At 45.5% G+C, this 19,038-nt stretch overlaps 1 protein-coding gene across 11 annotated transcripts in view; it reads right to left on the bottom strand.

Moving 5' to 3' along the window:
* Positions 1–19,038, bottom strand: part of LOC144127921 (uncharacterized) — a 76,283-nt gene that overhangs the window by 27,278 nt on the left and 29,967 nt on the right. For all 11 annotated transcript variants that reach the window (XR_013313632.1, XR_013313634.1, XR_013313633.1 and 8 more), the window contains exon 4: positions 1,389–1,495. Coding sequence is in view for 8 of the 11 variants with exons in the window: in XM_077660916.1 (XP_077517042.1) it covers positions 1,389–1,418 (30 nt within the window). In the remaining 3 variants the exon portion in view is untranslated. The remainder of the gene's footprint in view (positions 1–1,388; positions 1,496–19,038) is intronic.

The following is a 19,038-nucleotide window of genomic DNA, read 5'->3' as shown; positions in this document are numbered from 1 at the left end:
GCACTGATGAAGAAATTGATGTCGTTGTACAGGTCTACATCCTCCGAGTTGTGAATGGGGGTCAAGGGCAGCAGTTGTTCAAGTGCTCATCCATGAGGAGGCTGCGATCCGCAGTCCGAGGCGATCAGTGAGAGTTTCAACTGCAGAGTTCCATTTCTCGTCAATCACCAACTGGCCAGTCACGTACAACAGCAAATATCTGAACAACTCAATCTTCAGTAGTGCTGCACAGCTGTGAATAGCAGCTAAGTATTGGCCTTGCCAGGATGTTGGGTTGCAAAAGAAGGCTGGGATCTGGGGTTTATGCAGCACGATGTGAACCAAGAGGGGCACTCTGGAGCAGAGGTTTGGTCCTTTCTAGGCTGTCAGGTCAGTGTTTCCAGCAACTGGTGTTGTGGTGGAAAGGATGGATGGTGCAATATGATTGCTTGACAAGGCAAGCATGTATCTTGTCAAAGCTGATCTGGCAGTCATATTCGATACCAGTGGCCATCTTGCCATCAAGTTCATCATTGTTGACTCTAGATGATCAGATGATCCAACCTTAAGCCCCGTTACCTACTCAACATAAATAGGGTAAAGGTGATCCTGCTGGTCAACAGTGGTTGTGGCCAGATCCTCCAGCAGGGCCTCAAGACAGGACACCCCTCGTGATCACGCAATGAAGCAACCCACAGCAATGCCAGAGCTGGTGATTAATGCGAGCAGAGGGTGCCAAGCACTTATCCACTCGGTTTCACCAACAAGGAATGCAGCAAACAAGAAAAGAGCTGAGGCCTTTGCTGCTGATAGAAAAGCACTGCTCGCGACCACTCACCACTTTCTCTTTTCGACAACATGCTCAGAGAGTGGGGCCTTCTGTGTCATAAAACTCATGTGGAATGAACCATGTTGCAGTGGGGAGTACAATGACTTCATTTTCATTCAACCCATGAGCTCAGGTGCTGTTTTGCAACAGTATGAAGACATAGAGGGTCAACAATTAGCTCAAATTGGAGCACAAAAACTTTTCTCGTTTTTATTACTTTTGAATTAGACTTACTTCCCAGGAATATAGTATCTAATAGAGCATTAAAAACCTATGAATCAGTATGCTGCTACATGGCCTGTATTTGTAGCCAAAAATTATTTCCTTAGACACCTGATGAATGGTAAAAACTTTGGGGCCAAGAAGAGGTTAATGCTTACCAATACTGTCATCAGAATGGAAGGTACAGGCAAATAATGTCATTAATTTAATACTGATGTTTACAACACAATATCTAGAGAGATATAGACAGAAATGGAAGACATGCCCAAACTGTGTAGCCTTGTGTCTGACAGTCTGGAAGTACTACCAAGCCAGCAAATTTCTCAAAACAAAAGAAGGCAACAAGATGTGGTCTCACAGGGGGTTCAGTGCTGTCCAAAGACGCCATCTTGTTTATCAACTGTGTCACATGAAGCACCACTCGACGGAACTGCCACACATCAAGGACCACCGGTGAGAAGGCATCTGCAACACAGAACATACCAGTAGTGAAGAACTCGTAGGCACTTGAGTAGATATTTGGGCTAGTTGGTGTAGGTTCACACACACACACACACGCACGCGCGTACACGCGCGCGCACACACACACATGCACGCACGTACGCACATGCACGCACGCACACACACATGCGCAAAATCTGTAAGTGCAAGGCTTGCTTTCATTTTTATGCCGTTTAACATCTAAAAGCAGCCCAGGCTATGAGAGGTGCCATAGCGAAGGGCTCCGGATAATTTCAACCACCTGGAGATCTTTAACGTGCACTGACATTGCACAGTACATGGGCCTCTAGCATTTCACCTCCATTGAAATGCAATCACCGCGGCCGGGATCGAACCCACATCTACCGGGTCAGCAGCCAAAAACAATAACCACTGAGCCACCGCAGCGAAAAGAAGTTTGTGCTAGGAATGCGCCACCAACTCCTGCAGTCATGTATGAAACGCAGTATAACAGTAACAGAAACTGAAAGCTGACGACAACTGAAATCAAAGTATAGGGAAATTTTTATTTTATTCTTATTTGTGGTATTGATCAGAGATGAATTAGTAGTATAATAATTTTTTTCAGCTCAAAGCTATCCTATTACTCGCATAATGAACATACCTCTTACTTTTGTCGTTAATTTTTTTTAGGTGTTTCCTTTTTTTTACCACGTTTCTCGGTTTCACGCCATCCACAGCGCACCGATAACATCACGGCCTGATCGGAAGCTGGCAAAATTTCTTCTCACAGACTGGCAGAGATGACCTAAGGTGCCTAGCTAGCTGTCAAGTTTTTATGAGCAAGCAGAATGATGCTATTCCATGAATGAACACCACTGCTGGCAAACAAGCTCTGGCTCTGAGGTATTGAACAAAGCTCTCCAGGCAAGGGTCAGTGCAGTGTTTATATGCAAAAGCAACAGTGCTGATCCCCCATTACAAATAAAAGTTCGACTTTTCGATTTATATTTTTTGAAAATTCGGCACAATTTTTTTGCTGTTTGTTTCAGAACGTCACTTGCAGTTGTTTTTTTTCAGCGACTGTTATTTTCTACATATGAATTTTCAGTTTTTATCAATGAAATATATGATGTCCCTTTGCGATCTAAAGTGACACACAGTTTACTATAACCATTTTTTTTTAAAACCAGCCGCTCATTTAGCAGAATGTCCCACATAAATGGCCGTCTTAAGAGCAGTCTTTCCAGAAGAAAGTCGTATCGTCGTAACAAAAAATAAAAATTCCGAAGCTAAATGATTGGGCCTTGATCCAAAATGTACTTTGGAAGTTTAGTTCTAAAGACTTGATTGCCATATCCTGGTGGCAATCTTGACCAAACGAGTGGACTGCGCACCCTATATATATATACTCCGCATGCTGAGGCAGCGATGGAACGGCTGCTGAACCATCATGGAAGCCAGAACACGACACCTTCATGCCATTGATGATACATGGTTTCACATTGACAGTTGCTTGTTACAGTTCCAAAAATTTTCAATGCCCTTAGATGCAGTGGAAAAACATGAAGCAACGGCCCCCAGGTCGGTGATAAGTGTGAGTAGACGGCACCATGCTAGCCAGTAACGCTTAGCTAAGTAGTCGAGCTCTCCTACCTGCAACAGCGTGTCTGAGTTCGCAGATCAACGCCTCATTACTCATATTTACTGCACTAAATTCCTAAGATACCTTTGTCTGACCAAGTAAATGGTTCCAGCCCTTTCTTAGTTTTTATTGCTGTGACCTAATGTCACTGGTACTGAATAGCCAGGTAGTTGTGACATGCATGCCAGAAATACTGACCTTTTTTGGCAAAAAATGAATTTCAAAAAATGAATTAGGCATATATTTATCGGTGTTTTTTGGTTTAAACTGAAAGGTACAATCTCCAGTTATACAGCATCGACCATCCTGTGACTGTTTTTTTTTTGCTATGAAAAATGCGTTTTTGACACCTGGATGATGATGTCATGCAGCACCTATTCAACTTGGTGCCCTAACGGCTTCATATTCTGACAGCGGGACCGGGTGGGGTGCAAACAGGCCATGCATATCGGCTTTTGATATGATTCAACAATACATTTCATGTCCTTGGCAGCCCCTGCAACTAACAGGACTATGATATTTGAATAGAGTGTTCCACTCGTTCCTTCAAGCACATTGGGGGAGCATGATGTTCTGGATCCTTATTAGACGGGAGGGCCTCGTCCAGCAACAACTTGAACAATTCTGACTGCTTCAGGCCAAGTCAAGAAGTTCATGACTAAGATCACACTTTGCAAACACAGCTGTAGCTCTCAGAAGGTCACAGTGTGTTTACAAGCTGACTGTTACTCTCGTAAGTCTCAAGCTAATGGGGCGGTAACATGTTCTCGGCTGCCTGAATCTGTAAGCTACAACAAGTGGTCACTATTTTACTAGTAATATGAGCCGCAAAAGTTCTCCAAAAAGTACTTACAGCCGTCAATACCGATTTCCAGACCAGAGGTCTTTGTCCTTACAGTGCAAGTTGGTCTCAGGGTAGGATCACAGCTTTGTTATGCGTTCGAGTTACGGTTGAGGTGTATTACTGTGGTGCTCTAATTCAGCATTGTTGATTGCGCCCATTTTCAGAGGTGCATAAATAAAAATGCACAAAATAAGCAAATAAAAACTTGATTCAAATGTAAAGCATAAAGAATTTTTTTTGTTTCCAAGTCGTAAACATGGCAAGTAGAGAGCGCCTTCTCGTCACCATCTCGAGTCAGGCCAGACAGCAAACAGGGCCAGACGGATGCACGTTGTTAAGATCGGCGCCAGCGGGTCTCATCATTAGCAACTTGACGACGATTGCTCCCAGGCCACACTGAGTGCTGCTGCTGCACTGGGTGGACCCATGTGTCAGTGTGGTGCCATTACCGCGCTTCGCCCGGTCGTGGTGTGGGACTAAAACGGGCAGCAAGATTCTGCGAAAATCCGCTTTCAGGAGACCAGACACCGCCACCAGCGGCCGCGGCCATCTTCATACCTTCCCCGCGCTCGCTAATGGCGCAACCAATCATGGCTTCCCGGGATCCGAACGAGCAAGAGCTCAAGTGTGGAGATCAGCCCTTTCGGAGGTCTTCAGTGCTGCTCATCCACAGCAGTCATCGGCCTTGCTAAAGGCACAACCACTTTGGATTATCTCCCAACGGGGCGCTCCGGCTTAGCGCGTCGGTTTCTTCGCAGGAAAAATAGCGTGGGAGAGTTAGCGGCCAAGCCTATGTCACCTACCAGCCCGGCGGTGTCCCGACCGCACCCCCCTCTCCCTCGTGCTCAACTTGTGCCAGGCGCGTGTCCATGTGTGCAGAGGTGTCAATTGGTGCGTGCAAGTTTGTGCACGAGAATGCGAGTTTTAGGCCACTCCTACCCTGGCGGAGACGTCCTCAACCTGGGGAATCTAGGGACAGAGAACAGTATAAAACTGGACGGCGATGCGCAGTGAATCATGCTCCTTTTGCGATGCTTCTTTTGCATCCTGCATCCTCCATTATGATCTTACCTTAAGATCCTCTCTTCGGAGAGAATTTCACTTTTGATCTCTGACTGTGTTTGTGAATGCATTGAATGCACGGTGCATTGAAGCGGTGTTTCCACGTCACTTGTATTCGCTAGTGTATTAATTCCAGCCTTACACGTAATGTCTGGCTCCCAAAAAAAGATTAACAGTTTCTTCATACAAGCTCCAAAGCGTACATGCCTAAGAGGACAATCTCAAGGTAAGATATCTTCAGTATTGTAGGCGTTACCGAAAAAAAGTAACTAAATACATTACTCGTTACGCTAAGAAAAAAGGAACGCGTTACCGCCTTATGTTACCCTTTTCACTTTTTGTGTGGAATAAAAAATAAATGTTCAAAATAAAAAAAAGTAACACGTTACCGTTACCATTACAGAAAAAAAGTACCACACGTTACTTTGCCGTTACTTCATTGCCATAAATTTTAATTAGTGCGTCTTCGCCTTAAGAACTCACGATAACAATTTCATAAAGCTCATATTTCACATAAAACTTTTAGCCCAAACAACTATTATACGCGATATCCTGATTTAACGAGAATACTTTGCACAAATGTACAGGAGATTAGCAATTTTATAGTGGCCTGAAGTTGCCTGTAGAGTAACAAGTTTTGGACTCTAACTCTGTGGCACATGGTGAAGCCATCTTCTGCATCTGGCATTAAACACAAAATGGCAATTAATCATCAATTCTACCTTTACAAAGAAAACATCGCTGAACTCAACAAATTAACAGTAATTCTGAAAAATGTGATGTTCCAAAATGCTCCGCATGCTTCCACTCTGTAGAGAGTTGTGTATGTGAGTGGTTCGGGAAGGGGAGCAAGGCGAATGCGAATGTGGGAATGCATGTTCGTGCACTGTTTCGTGCTTTATGGCTATTGTTTTTTTTTAGTTGGGTGCGTCGTGAAGGGCAGGTGTTTTCTGGCATGCATGCGAGCCGCAACAAAATCGTCGAAAGCACCTGTTTGTTTATTTGCAACATCACTTTAGGTGCTCTGCGCTTTTTTTTCTATAAAAAGGGAACGGAGTGGGCGGCAACTGTAACAAAAAGTAACCAGTAACGTGACATCTCACTATATCGAGAAATGTTAATATAAGTATGGTACCCGTTACAGGTCCCAAATGGTAATGAGTACGTTACTAAGTTACCTAAAAAAGTAATGTGTTACCGGTAACGCCGTTACTTGTAACGCGTTACCACCAACACTGGATATCTTACAGTTCTTAGTACTTCATCCCGACTTCCATTTGTGTCAACGCATCTGTTCAGCCACAGTTTTTGCTTCTTCGCTTTTCCCGGTCGCTACCAGATGGCGCTTCTTCTGCAGAAATCAGTCCAGCCTGTCCCGACAGCACAAACGACGTTGATGTTCAACCAATCGGCGATGACTCTACCCGTCATTCTGAGCTGTCTCTACCATCCGCAGACTGCTTCGTGGGTAAGCATTTTCAGTGTTTCCAAACAAAAAAAAAGCACCCATCTGCTATGCTAATGATAATACCTTGTTATACATTGATTCAGGAAAATGTTGAGGAAACTTGATTTCGCATGTTTTAAAGACCATTCACTGAAAATTGGAGAAGGAGCCCGATGTGAAAACCAAAATGGGAACATACGTCTTTGATTTCATTTGTAGAAGCTCCAACACCGGGGCCTTCACGTTGAAGAGCAGGAGGAACCAACTTTGACGAAACAAGCAATTTGCATTCACTTGCCTTCACGAATTCAAGAAACAGATCGAGGGAGGACGAGTCAGCGCTGTACAACTGTCGGTCACTTCCAGCCGAAACCTACAGGTTCACCAGAAACCGAGGCGGTAGATCGTGCCAACGTGATTGGGTTTTGCGATTTCCTTGGCTTTTTTTATGAAATCAAGAGCGATGTAGTCTTGCGTCACGAGTGCTGTCGGCATTTCGATGAAAGAGGGGACAGTGCTGGAATTTATAATAAACTGCACATCTCAAAATTTTAACTTTAACCCAACGTTTCGAAGCCGACTCAGCTCCTTCATCAGGGGTGACTGAGGGGAGTAGCTAGCGTCTTTTAAATATGGAGGGGGGGGGGGGGGGGGGGTGAAAAGAACGACAGCTGTGTTGCGAAAGGCGCAGGGGAGGGGGGTTTAGGCTGTTAGTCACGCTGGCGCACTGCAGGGCGGTGCAAAATGGCGACTTTTTTTCGTTGCGTTGAAGAGCGAAGTCCCTGGGCATATACTGGGGGCAGGTTTCCTTTTGTGCGGTTGATATTGCTCGGGGTGGTTTGGATATGCCAGGATTCCAGAAGGAGCCTCTTGTTAGTTATATTGATTTTAGTGGCGCAAAAGCAACTATGGCTATGATGCGCCAAACACAAGGTTAGGTTTTTGTTAAATGTTACACTTTTTATAACTAGAGTTTGTTTAAAACTTTGGCTTCATTAAGAAACTTAAAAATACTTGAAAGATCAACCAGTGCTTGATCACCTAAAAGCAACTTGGGGTGCAATGGGATGTATTCATTGTAGAGTGTTGTCAAATATTTTTTCCTCAGTTGTTCCAGTTTTGTACATGAAATTAAAATGTGGTTTACAGTGAGTACATCGCCGCACATTTTGCAGAGAGGTTTGTCTTGTTTTGTCAGTAAGAAGTTGTGTGTAAGGTGTGTGTGCCCAATGCGTAGCCGACATAAAATAACTTCAGTGAAACGTTCTTGATGTCTACATGATCTCCATTCTCCTAAAACGGGTTTTATAGAATGCAGTTTGTTGTTTGCCTGTTCTTCCCATGCAGCCTGCCACTTAATTCTGAGTTTACTGTGCACTAAGTTCAAAAAATCCCTGTGTGGTATGTTATCTTGTTTTATTTGATCAATTCGAGCTTGTGCTGCGCATGCATCTGCTCTCTCATTACCGACAATTCCAACATGGCTGGGCACCCAGCAGAATATAATGTCATGTTTTTGTTTTTTATTTTAATTATGTTATGTATGATGTTTCCTATAATGGGTTCAGCAGCGTTTCTACAGTGCAGCACTTTGAGCATACTCAGTGAATCGGTGTAAATGACACTATTTTTAATGTTTTCTTTTACTATTTGGTCTATGGCTACAAAGACTGCATAACTCTCGGCAGTAAAAACAGATGCATACTGTGGCAGGCGTATCATTTTTTCATTTTTTCCTTGAATTACTGCACTTCCAACATGACTTTGTTTTTGACCCATCAGTGTAAAATTCAGTGAAGGTGTCATATTTTTCTTGCAGTCCAATGAATTCTTGTAGTATGAGCTGATGTGGCATTTCCTTTTTATGTAAGTGTGTCAGTGTGAAGTCGCACACTGAAGGCACGCTGTACCATGGTGGTAAATTTTCATATTTTTGTGCAATATTCGGCAGGGCATCCAGTACTCCTAACTCTTCACATTTATCTTCAAAGCGCATTATTAGTGGCCGGATGGATTGTGGTTTATTGTTGAATAATCTTTTGGAAGGGCACTTGGTAACAATGGGATGGCAGAGATGTTTAGGAAGAGAACGGCTTTTTGGGACGTATGCGCATGTCAATGTGACTCTTCTATCCTCTAGTGCAGGCTCATTAGCTTCAATGTAAAGACTGTTTACCGGGGATGTTCTATATGCTCCAGTTGATAGTCGCAGACCAAGATTATGAACAGGGTCCAGTCGTTTCAAGTAGGATGCTCTTGCTGAACCGTATACTATGCACCCATAGTCCAGCTTGGAGCGTACCAGAGAGCGATAGATGTGTAATAGGCATGTTCTATCGGACCCCCACCGTTTTCGCGAGAGCACCTCTAATACATTGAGGGCTTGGGATGCTTTCTTTTTAAGGTTGTTAATGTGTGGTAGAAATGTGAGTTTCTTGTCAAAAGTGAGTCCTAAAAATTTATGTTCTGGTTTAATTGGTAGTGTGGCTTGATTCAAGTATAGGTTGGGATTGAATTGTAGGCCTCGTCGCAATGAGAACAGAACAGCTACTGTTTTTTGAGGAGAGAACTTGAACCCATTTATCTCTGCCCAAGCAGTCAGTTTATTTAGTGTGATTTGTATTTGTCTCTCGCAGGACGATATGCTGGAGGAAGTGCATGCTATCTGTAGGTCATCTACATAAACCGAATACATTATGGACTTGGGTATTACTTTGGCTAACGAATTTATTTTTACTACGAAGAGTGTTGTGCTTAGAATGCAACCTTGGGGTACGCCATTCTCTTGGGTGAAAGTCATGGAGAGAGTTGTTCCTAGGCGGACCCTAAATGTGCGGTTAGCCAGGAAGTCGTTCAAGCAGTTCAGCATCCTGCCTCGGATACCTAGCTCTGCTAGGTCGCGGAGGATGCCGAACTTCCACGTGGTATCGTATGCCTTCTCCATGTCGAAGAAGACCACGATACACTGCTGTTTGTGGATGAACGCCTCCCGTATGGTGTTCTCTAGGCGGACAAGGTGATCGGTGGTTGAGCATGCTTTTCTGAATCCACATTGATGTACATCTAATAGTTGCCGAGATTCGAGTACAAAGGTGAGTCTAATGTTTATTACACTTTCAAAAGATTTAGCAATGCAGCTGGTGAGGGCTATTGGTCTGTAATTGTCAGGACTTGTTGGTGGTTTTCCGGGTTTCAGAAAAGGTACTATTACTGCTTTCTTCCACTCCTCAGGTATTCTGCCAGTCATCCATATTTTATTGAAGAATTTTAACAGTACCTGTACGGCAGTATCAGAGAGATGGGCAAGCATATTGTAATGCACATTGTCTGGGCCTGGTGCTGTCTTTTTACCGGAAGATAATACTCTATTTAATTCCTGGAGCGTAATGGGCTGGTTGTAGTCTTCCTGCATGCCTGCTCCGAATGGAAGTTTTTGTTTTTCAGCTATAGCTTTGTGTTTCTGGAATGCGTTTGTGTAGTGGGACGACCTTGAGACTTCAGCAAAGTGCTCGCCCAATAAATTGGCCTGTTCTTCCAACGATGTTTGTGTACCGGGTGTTGTCAAAAGCGGAAGTGTGAAGGAAGTATGGTCACCAGTGAATTTACGAACTTTGTCCCACATTTTCTTTGATGGTATTGAACTATTTATAGAGGACACATATTTCTGCCAGGAGGTTTTCTCAGCATTCCTGCGCACGTATTGCGCTCTCGCCTTGGCCCTCTTAAAAGTGAGTAAGTTCTCTGCAGTGGGGTACCGACGCAGGGTGCCCCATGCTTTATTTTGCTGTTTTTTTGCAAATGTACATTCTTCTGTCCACCATACTTTGTGTTTCTTCTGTACGAGTCCTGTTGTTTGTGGTATAGCGAATGTTGCAGCAGATATTATGCATGTAGTAAACCTTTCATTAATTTCATCTATGCTGAGGTCTTCAGAAAATTCTTTATCTAGAGTGGCACTTTCTGTAAAAAGTGACCAGTCGGTGAGGTGAAATTTCCAGCGCCGTGGTCTTGTGGGGATGACTGGAGTGGAAGACGAGAGCCTGATGACAGTGGGTAGGTGATCACTTCCCAGAGGACCATTTAAAACATCCCATTTAAAATCGTTAAAAAGAGACTGTGATGTGAAAGCTAAATCAAGGAAGCTCATTTTTGCTGAGCTTGGGCAACAATATGTGGCCTTTCCTGTGTTTAAAAGACAGACATTATTCGAGAGGAGAAAATCTTCGATTATTTTGCCCCTAGAGTCACAGCGTTCGCTTCCCCAAAACGGGGAGCGAACGTTAAAATCGCCAACTACCAGATATGGCTCCGGCAATTCATTGATCAGGCCTTCTAAATCTTGTATTGTTAATGTGATGTGTGGGGGGAGATATAAAGAGCAAATTGTTATTGTTTTGTAGGTAACGACGCTAACTGCAACTGCCTCAAGTTTTGTGTAAAGTTTGATTTCTTGAGCAGGGACGCCGCTTTGAAGGACAATCGCGACGCCTCCCGAGAGTCGATTTGCCTGTTCGCGATCGCGTCTAAAAATGTTATAATGTTTAAGGATATGCACATGTTGTGGACCAAGATTGGTCTCCTGAAGACATAAAACTGTGGGTAACATTGACCCTAAAATATGTGTTATGTCGCTGTAGTTCCGCATAATTCCTCTACAATTCAACTGAATTAAGAAAGCCATGTTTATTTTTGGGGTGAGAACGCTAAGGCGTTTACTTATGCTCAGGGCCCGTTATGAGGGGTCTGTTTTTTTTTCGCTCAAGAGAGCTGTTCCGCCGCTGCAAAGCAGGCGGACTGGGAGTTATATCCATCACCTCGCCAGAGGTGCTGGAGGACCGCGCAGCCGCGGTTGTGTTAGTTTCAGGCCTCCCCTGACGGGGGGAAGTCCTGCGGGATGCCGACCCATGGACCGGCGCTCCCTGCTGTGACAATGGCAGGGCAGCTTTCGCTGACCCTGCCTGGGGCGTGGATGGCCCTGCCATAGGCTCGGTGGAAGTGGCCTCGGCAGGTGCCGGAGTGCTGTGTGGTGCTACGCCCCTGCGCACCACATCAGCGAAGTTTGGTTTCGCTGTGAACGAGAATGTGTTGGTTAGTGCAAAACGCCTCCTGGCTTCTTTAAATGAAATGTTTTCTTTGGTCTTAATGGTGATAATTTCTTTCTCCTTTTTCCAGGACGGACACGCCCTGGAGTACGCAGCGTGGTCTCCTTCGCAATTTGCGCAGCGCAGTGCTGCGTCACATTCCTCTGAATTGTGGTCCTTAGAAGCGCATTTCGCACAGGTTTTGCGGCCGCGGCAACTCTGAGAGCCGTGCCCGAATCTCTGACAGTTGAAGCATCTGCATGGGTTAGGAATGTAGTGCCTGACATTAACTTTAAGGTATCCGACTTCGATGGTTTCAGGTAATGTGCTTGTGCTGAATGTGAGTACCAGGTGTTTAGTATCTATTTCTTTGTTGTGTTTGCGGATTTTAATTCGATAGACATCTGTGACATTTTGGTCGCTGAGACCTTCTAGCATTTCTTTTTCTGTTAGATGAATGAAGTCGTTTTCTGAGATGACACCACGGACGGTATTGAGGGATCTGTGGGCTGTTATGGAGACTGGGATGTCTCCAATAGAGAGAATGTCTGAGATCTTGGAGCTTTGGGTATGGTCACGGATTTCTAGTAATAAGTCGCCACTGGCCATTTTCGATAGCTTATATCCGGGGCCCAGTGCATCTGTTAGGCACTTTGACACAAGAAAGGGGGATAGTATTCTTGCCTGTTTTCCTTCTATTGTACTATGTATGACATGGAACTTTGGGAAGGTTGTTTTCTTTTTTGGGAAAAAGTCTGTTGCTTCGTTCCGCCCTCGTTTCAGAGAGCGATCAGGTTTTGAAAGGGGGGGAGCCATAAAGAAAATTTAGTTATTCGGTCATGGTGCCAGCCACCTACCACGGAGTCCAACAAGGGGACGGGACAGGAACTTGAAAGCAAGTCCTGCCCACGCCAGCTGTACACCTCAACTATAACCAAATATGACTCAACTCAGGGTAGTTGGTCACACAAGGTTAACCCTCGCCGCCAGGAAAACAGGAAAAACCAAGGAGTGAGTAGGATATAGGAGAGTTGTGAGACAGAGGTAGGAAAGTGAAAGATGGAGAGGAGGATAGGAAAAGGCGACTGCCGATTCCCCCCGGGTCGGGTCAGGCCGGAGGTGCCGTCTGCAGGAAGCTGGGGCCAAAGTGGTGTGTTGCCTCCGCCAAGGGGCCTTAAGGGTCCAAACGCTCGGCATCGGCTCAACCACCAGGATCCCCTTTTCCCCGGACACGGCGATGCCACGCACGGCGAGGCGCGGGTGCTCGGGTCCATGGTGATGCACAGTTCACCATTATCCCCTTGCGGGGATGTCCCTGCGGATGCTCGGGAACCCGCGGTGTCGCCACTCACCGTCGCGACGCCTGCAAGCTGCAGGAGCCCCCCTGCAGGGAGGAGCCTCTTGTGGTAATTTGTTTCGGTTCCGGGGATGTGGGTTTCTTTAGTTGATTCTATGGTCGGGGTCCTCGGAATGTTCGGCTACTGGATTGCGCTCTCTTGCGAATTTGCGGACGTCATTCTTATGTTGCCGAATACTTTCTTTGAAATTTTTGGTTTCGCCGACGTAGCTTGCGTCGCAGTCGGCGCATGGAATTTGGTAGACAATGCCTTGGGCTCTTTCTCTCAGCAGCCGGTCTTTGGGAACACATAAGCAAAGCGCAACAGTGTTTGTGGGCTTGTGAGCAACCTGGAGACCCGATTTTGTTTGTGTGTGTTTGTGGGCTTGTGCACAACCTGGAGACCCGATTTTTCGGGTCTCCAGGTTGTGCACAAGCCCACAAACACTGTTGCGCTTTGCCTGCCTGTTCCCAAAGACCGGCCGCCGAGAGAAAGAGCCCAAGGCATTGTCTACCAAATTCCATGCGCCGACTGCGACGCAAGCTACGTCGGCGAAACCAAAAATTTCAAAGAAAGAATTCGGCAATATAAGAAAGACGTCCGCAAATTCGCAAGAGAGTGCAATTCAGTAGCTGAACATTCCGAGGACTCCGACCATAGAATCAACTTTAAAGAAACCCGCATCCTCGGAACCGAAACAAATTACCACAAGAGGCTCCTTCTGGAATCCTGGCATATCCAAACTACCCCGAAAAATATCAACCACACAAAAGGAAACCTGCCCCCAGTATATGCCCAGGGACTTCGCTCTTCAACGCAACGAAAAAAAGTCGCCATTCAGCATCGCCCTGCAGTGCGCCAGAGTGACTAACAGCCTAAACCCCCCTCCCCTGTGCCTTTCGCGACACAGCTGTCGTTCTTTTCACCCCCCCCCCCCCTCCCCTCCATACTTAAAAGACGCTAGCTACTGCCCTAAGTCACCCCTGATGAAGGAGCCGAGTCGGCTTCAAAACGTTGGGTTAAAGTTAAAATTTTGGTTGGAGATGTGCAGTTTATTATAAGTCTTCAAACCCAACCAGACAGGCAAATCTGTCAAAATGTTTAGTTTACAGTGCTGGAAGTATGGACCCAGCTTTTGTTAAGGTTGGTTTTAGCAATTGGAAAAAAGCTATCGAGAAGTTCCAGTCACATGAAAAGAGCAAATTTCACTTGGCCTTCGTGAGCCGGAACTTGTCATGCCAGGAAGGAATTACTGTTTTGCGTCTCCTTTCGCAGCAATACAACAAACAGTGGGAGGAAGCCAGGGCAGCGCTTTGTGTCATAGTTAGCTCTGCACGCTACCTCTGCCACACAGGTCAAGGTCTTCGAGGACGAGGTTAATGTGATGGAAATTTGCTCGATTTGCTCGACGAGAGGCCGAAGGATGTGCCGGTCCTTAAGACGTGGACGACTAAGAGAAATAAATGGGCGAGTGGTGAAATGCAGAATGAGCTTATAGAGATCATGGCCCATAGTGTGCAACGAGAAATTATGAAGGACGTGAAGTCTAGTCCATTTTTTGGTATCATTGCTGGTGGAACAACCAATGTAAATGGTGACGAGCAGTTCACCTTTTGCGTGCGGTGGGTGCAGAGCGAGAATCTCAAAGTTCGGGAAGAGTATCTCGGCCTGTATAACGTGCCTGACAGTAGATCTGAGACCCTATACTCGGCCATCAAGGACATGATTTTGCACCTCGGCTTGGACTTTCACTGTGTATGAGGCCACTGCTTTAACAGGGCGGCGAATATGTCCAGTCGTTTTTCGGGTGTGCAAAAAAAACTTAGTGACTGTGAGCCACGGTCATTGTATGTCCACTGCAGTAATCACTATTTAGATCTGATACTGCAAGAGGCTAGCAGGAGTTGTGACATAATTGGAGATGCTCTTACCACTGTTAAGGACGTCTCCAATGCAGTCCTCGACTCCAAGAAGCGCAAAAGTGTTTATGCTAACATAGTACTTCCTACCGGAATTGTGCCGGAATACGTCTACTTAGGGCAGGTAGTGACAGCTGATCCGGATCATGAGAGGGAGATAACTAGAAGGATAAGAATGGGGTGGAGCGCATATGGCAAATTCTCGCAGATCACGAGTGGCAGTTTACCAATTTCTCTCAAGAGGAAAGTGTACAACAGCATAATCTTACCGGTACTCACCTACGGGGCAGAAACGTGGAGGCTAACGAAAAGAGTTCAGCTTAAGTTAAGGACAACGCAGCGAGCCATGGAAAGAAAAATGATAGGTGTAACGTTAAGAGATCGGAAGCGGGCAGAGTGGGCGAGGGAACAAACACGGGTTAATGACATCCTAGTCGAAATCAAGAGAAAGAAATGGGCTTGGGCAGGGCATGTAATGCGAAGGCAAGATAACCGCTGGTCTTTAAGGGTAACGGAGTGGGTTCCAAGAGAAAGTAAGCGTAGCAGGGGGCGGCAGAAGGTTAGATGGGCGGATGAGATTAAGAAGTTTGCAGGCAAAGGGTGGATGCAGCTGGCAAAGGATAGGGTTAATTGGAGAGACATGGGAGAGGCCTTTGCCCTGCAGTGGGTGTAGTAGGGCTGATGATGATGATGATGATGAGTACTTCCTACAGGACGCGAGTCAGCTGTGGAGAGTGGATGAAGGCCAAATAACTTACTGCCATGTTGCCCGACGCGATGGACCGTTATAGACAAGTCAATGCAAAGACTCGTTGAGAATTACGCCAGAGTTCAAGAGACACTCAAGGAGCTCTTGCAGACACCAGGTTGAGTGACCGAAAGCAGCAAGGCTATTTTTAGAGGTTACGATCAGCTTTCACAGAAATTTGAAACCTTGTTAGGTATTCACATTTCCATAGCCTTCTTTGGGCCTTGTGAAGAATTAGCAAGGGCTCTCCAGAGCTCAACATATTGCGACGCAGGTGCAAAAAGGCAGCAGAGGCTCTCTGCGAGGCAATCTCCCAGTTGCACTCTGAAACTGCATTTGAAAAGCTGTGGCAGCACACAAGCACAACAGCAGCGCCTAGGCCTGAAGGAACCTCGTATGTCAAGGCCGACAAAACCTCCTGCGAGGTATGAGACAACTGATAGATCTGTCCAGCCAGTTGCACTTGACGTTAAGGCCGCGCTGTGCAAAGAGTATTTCGCTACTGCTGACCGAATCATAAGTGAAACAAAGCACCGCTTTGAGCAGCCAGGCATGGAACAGCTCGTAAAACTAGAAGACATTTTAACCAGAGCCGCTGGAGGTAGTCGATATACAGCAGATGAACTAGAGGCAGCTTTGGGAGTGCATGCAGTTGATTTTGACTTGTGCAGACTCTCGGCGCAGTTTATGCTATTATCAACTCTTCTAAACGGCGCTGATTCTACCACAACTCTGGGCATTTTGGAGATCCTACAAAGGGAATCTCAATACAATCGCGAGTTGATGGATCAGGTTGTCAGGCATGTTCAGCTTCTGTTTTCCATACCAGCGTCTGTCGCTTCTGGGGAATGCTCTTTTAGTGCTCTGTGCAGAATCAAAACGTATTTGCGCAACCGAACAACTCAAAAGAGGTTATCGCATCTTTTGATTTTGCATATACACAAAGAAAAAATGGCGCGCCTAAGTTTAAATGACGTCATCAGGGAGCTTGTGAGCAGAACAGCGGAGCAAGCAGCAACCTCTGGTCCAGCCTAAGCACCTAGAAAGAGCAGCACTGTTCGAAATGCCTGCTGCTTGCGTGCATTATTGGTAACTGTATACATGTACTGCAGCGCGTTTGCTTGTATTGTGGTATTTAAACTGTTTTATGTTATGGTTTTGTTCATGCGCGAATGCCTAAATATGTAAATTTGTCAAGTGTCAACAACTGAAATATGTGCACACTGAAAATTCATTTTGTAATTTCTTTTATTGTTAATGCTTGTATAATATGCATCATCTAGCGATAAAAGGAACACTGCATAAGGAAAAAATTTTTTTTTCACGCAGTTAATTCTTCTCTATCGAGCCAAACTTGGGTTGTAATATCTGAAAAACCAGTAAAAAGAAACTTGTTCGAGCCCCCCCCCCCCCCCCCCCCCCCCCCCCCCTTCAGCTGAAAATATACTTCCGGCGTCACTGTACTGCAACTAAAGCCCGCACGTCCAGAGGAGAAAAAGGAGCTTTGTTTATGTAGGAGCTCTCAGATTGGCCAGAATATTCACCATTTTGTCTAGTTCACCAGGCGCTGTAAATAAGGGAAGAAATCTGGGACAGTTTTCTTCCACATGCAGCTATCTTATCACACAGAAGAATGGTGGTAGTGTTCGCATAAGGAAAAAAATTTTTTTCACGCAGTTAATTCTTCTCTCTCGAGCCAAACTTGGGTTGTAATATCTGAAAAACCAGTAAAAAGAAACTTGTTCAAGCCCCCCCCCCCCTTCAGCTGAAAATATACTTCCGGCGTCACTGTACTGCAACTAAAGCCCGCACGTCCAGAGGAGAAAAAGGAGCTTTGTTTATGTAGGAGCTCTCAGATTGGCCAGAATATTCACCATTTTGTCTAGTTCACCAGGCGCTGTAAATAAGGGAAGAAATCTGGGACAGTTTTCTTCCACATGCACCTATCTTATCACACAGAAGAATGGTGGTAGTGTTCCCCAAGACAAATCTACCAGTCCAGCATAGCTCCTTCATTGTCCCTTTAACAGGGGGACAAGGGTGCTAGTGACGGTGGCTCAGACCAATGTGATGAGGCCGCTCTGCCACCACCATTAGTTGCTCCGTAGTTGCCGTTGACCTTGAGGCTAGACTTTAAATGTGAACAGCCGCAAAATGATTACTTATTCATGCGTTACCATTAGAAGAGTCTGTGCAGGTGGAAATGGCAACTGCCATATGTCAGTAGCCAGTAACGAAGTTTTATGTGTTACCGTTGGATATAAAGAAGTTATGTATAACTTATATATAGCGGCAGCTATTGACTGCTGATCAGGATTGTAAAAGGGAAATAACTAGAATAATAAGAATGGGGTGGAGCACATGTGGCAAGTTCTCCCAGATCATGAATGGCAGTTTACCAATATCCCTCAAGAGAAAAGTATATAACAGCTGTATCTTACCAGTACTCACCTATGGGCAGAAACGTGGAGGCTAACAAAAAGGGTTCAGCTTAAAGTCAATGCAGCTAGCTACGGGAAGAAAAATGATAGGTGCGACGTTAAGAGAACGGAAGCAGGGAGAGTGGGTAAGGGAACAAATGCAGATTAATGGCATCCTTGTTGAAATCAAGAGGAAGAAGGCTTGGGCAGGGCATGTAATTGGAAGGCAAGGTAACCACTGGTCCTTAAGGGTAACAGAGTGGATTCCAAAAGAAGGCAAGCACAGCAGAGGGCAGCAGAAAGTTAGGTGGGCGGATGAGACCAACAAGTTTGCGAGGATATGGAGGCTGCAACTGGAAAAGGATGAGGTTGATTGGAGAGACATGGGAAAGGCATTTGCTCTGCAGTGGGCATAGTCAATGACAGTCTGATGATGATGATGACAACAAACTTTATTGTGTTAACCTCGGATGTACGAAACCTAAGTGTGCCACCTTGAATGCAGTTAAATTTAACGAACCTCCATATAGCGAATTCCTCGACATTACGATGTTTCTCAATTCCCCAACGCTACCCCCATTGAAGTGTGCGTATTTGAAATCTACATCTAACATAGGTGTTGCGGCGTTTGACCTTGATATAACAAACTCCCTACATTGGCTACCTGTTAGCTTGTTCTGAGTTATGAAACTGCCAAGTTATGAAACTTGGCAGAGAAGTTTTATAGCAATAAAGCACAAATTGAATGTGAGGAACATCTACGACTTCAATGAGCGACTGCAGTTGACGCAATGCGCCGAGCTACAGTGCCATCAGTGCATCTTCGCTGCTTTCGCTTTTGAAACGTCATACCATGTGGCACTACAACAGTTCATGCTAAAAGCAGTGAAAAATAATAAGGCATAGGAAAAAAAAAATGGCATGATCAGTACGCTCCCACCACCGTCACATGGTTGCTCGTGCAATTGCGGCGCCAAGAGCTCTCGTGTATCGGGAGCGGGGACGGCGGAGAGCACCACTGACACAAGGTGTATTTCTTGGGGCAACAGCGGCGGGCGAACCGA

Source organism: Amblyomma americanum, chromosome 4 (genome assembly GCF_052857255.1).
Source record: "Amblyomma americanum isolate KBUSLIRL-KWMA chromosome 4, ASM5285725v1, whole genome shotgun sequence".
Classification (NCBI taxonomy): domain Eukaryota; kingdom Metazoa; phylum Arthropoda; class Arachnida; order Ixodida; family Ixodidae; genus Amblyomma; species Amblyomma americanum.
This window is presented reverse-complemented; position numbering and strand designations above follow the sequence as displayed.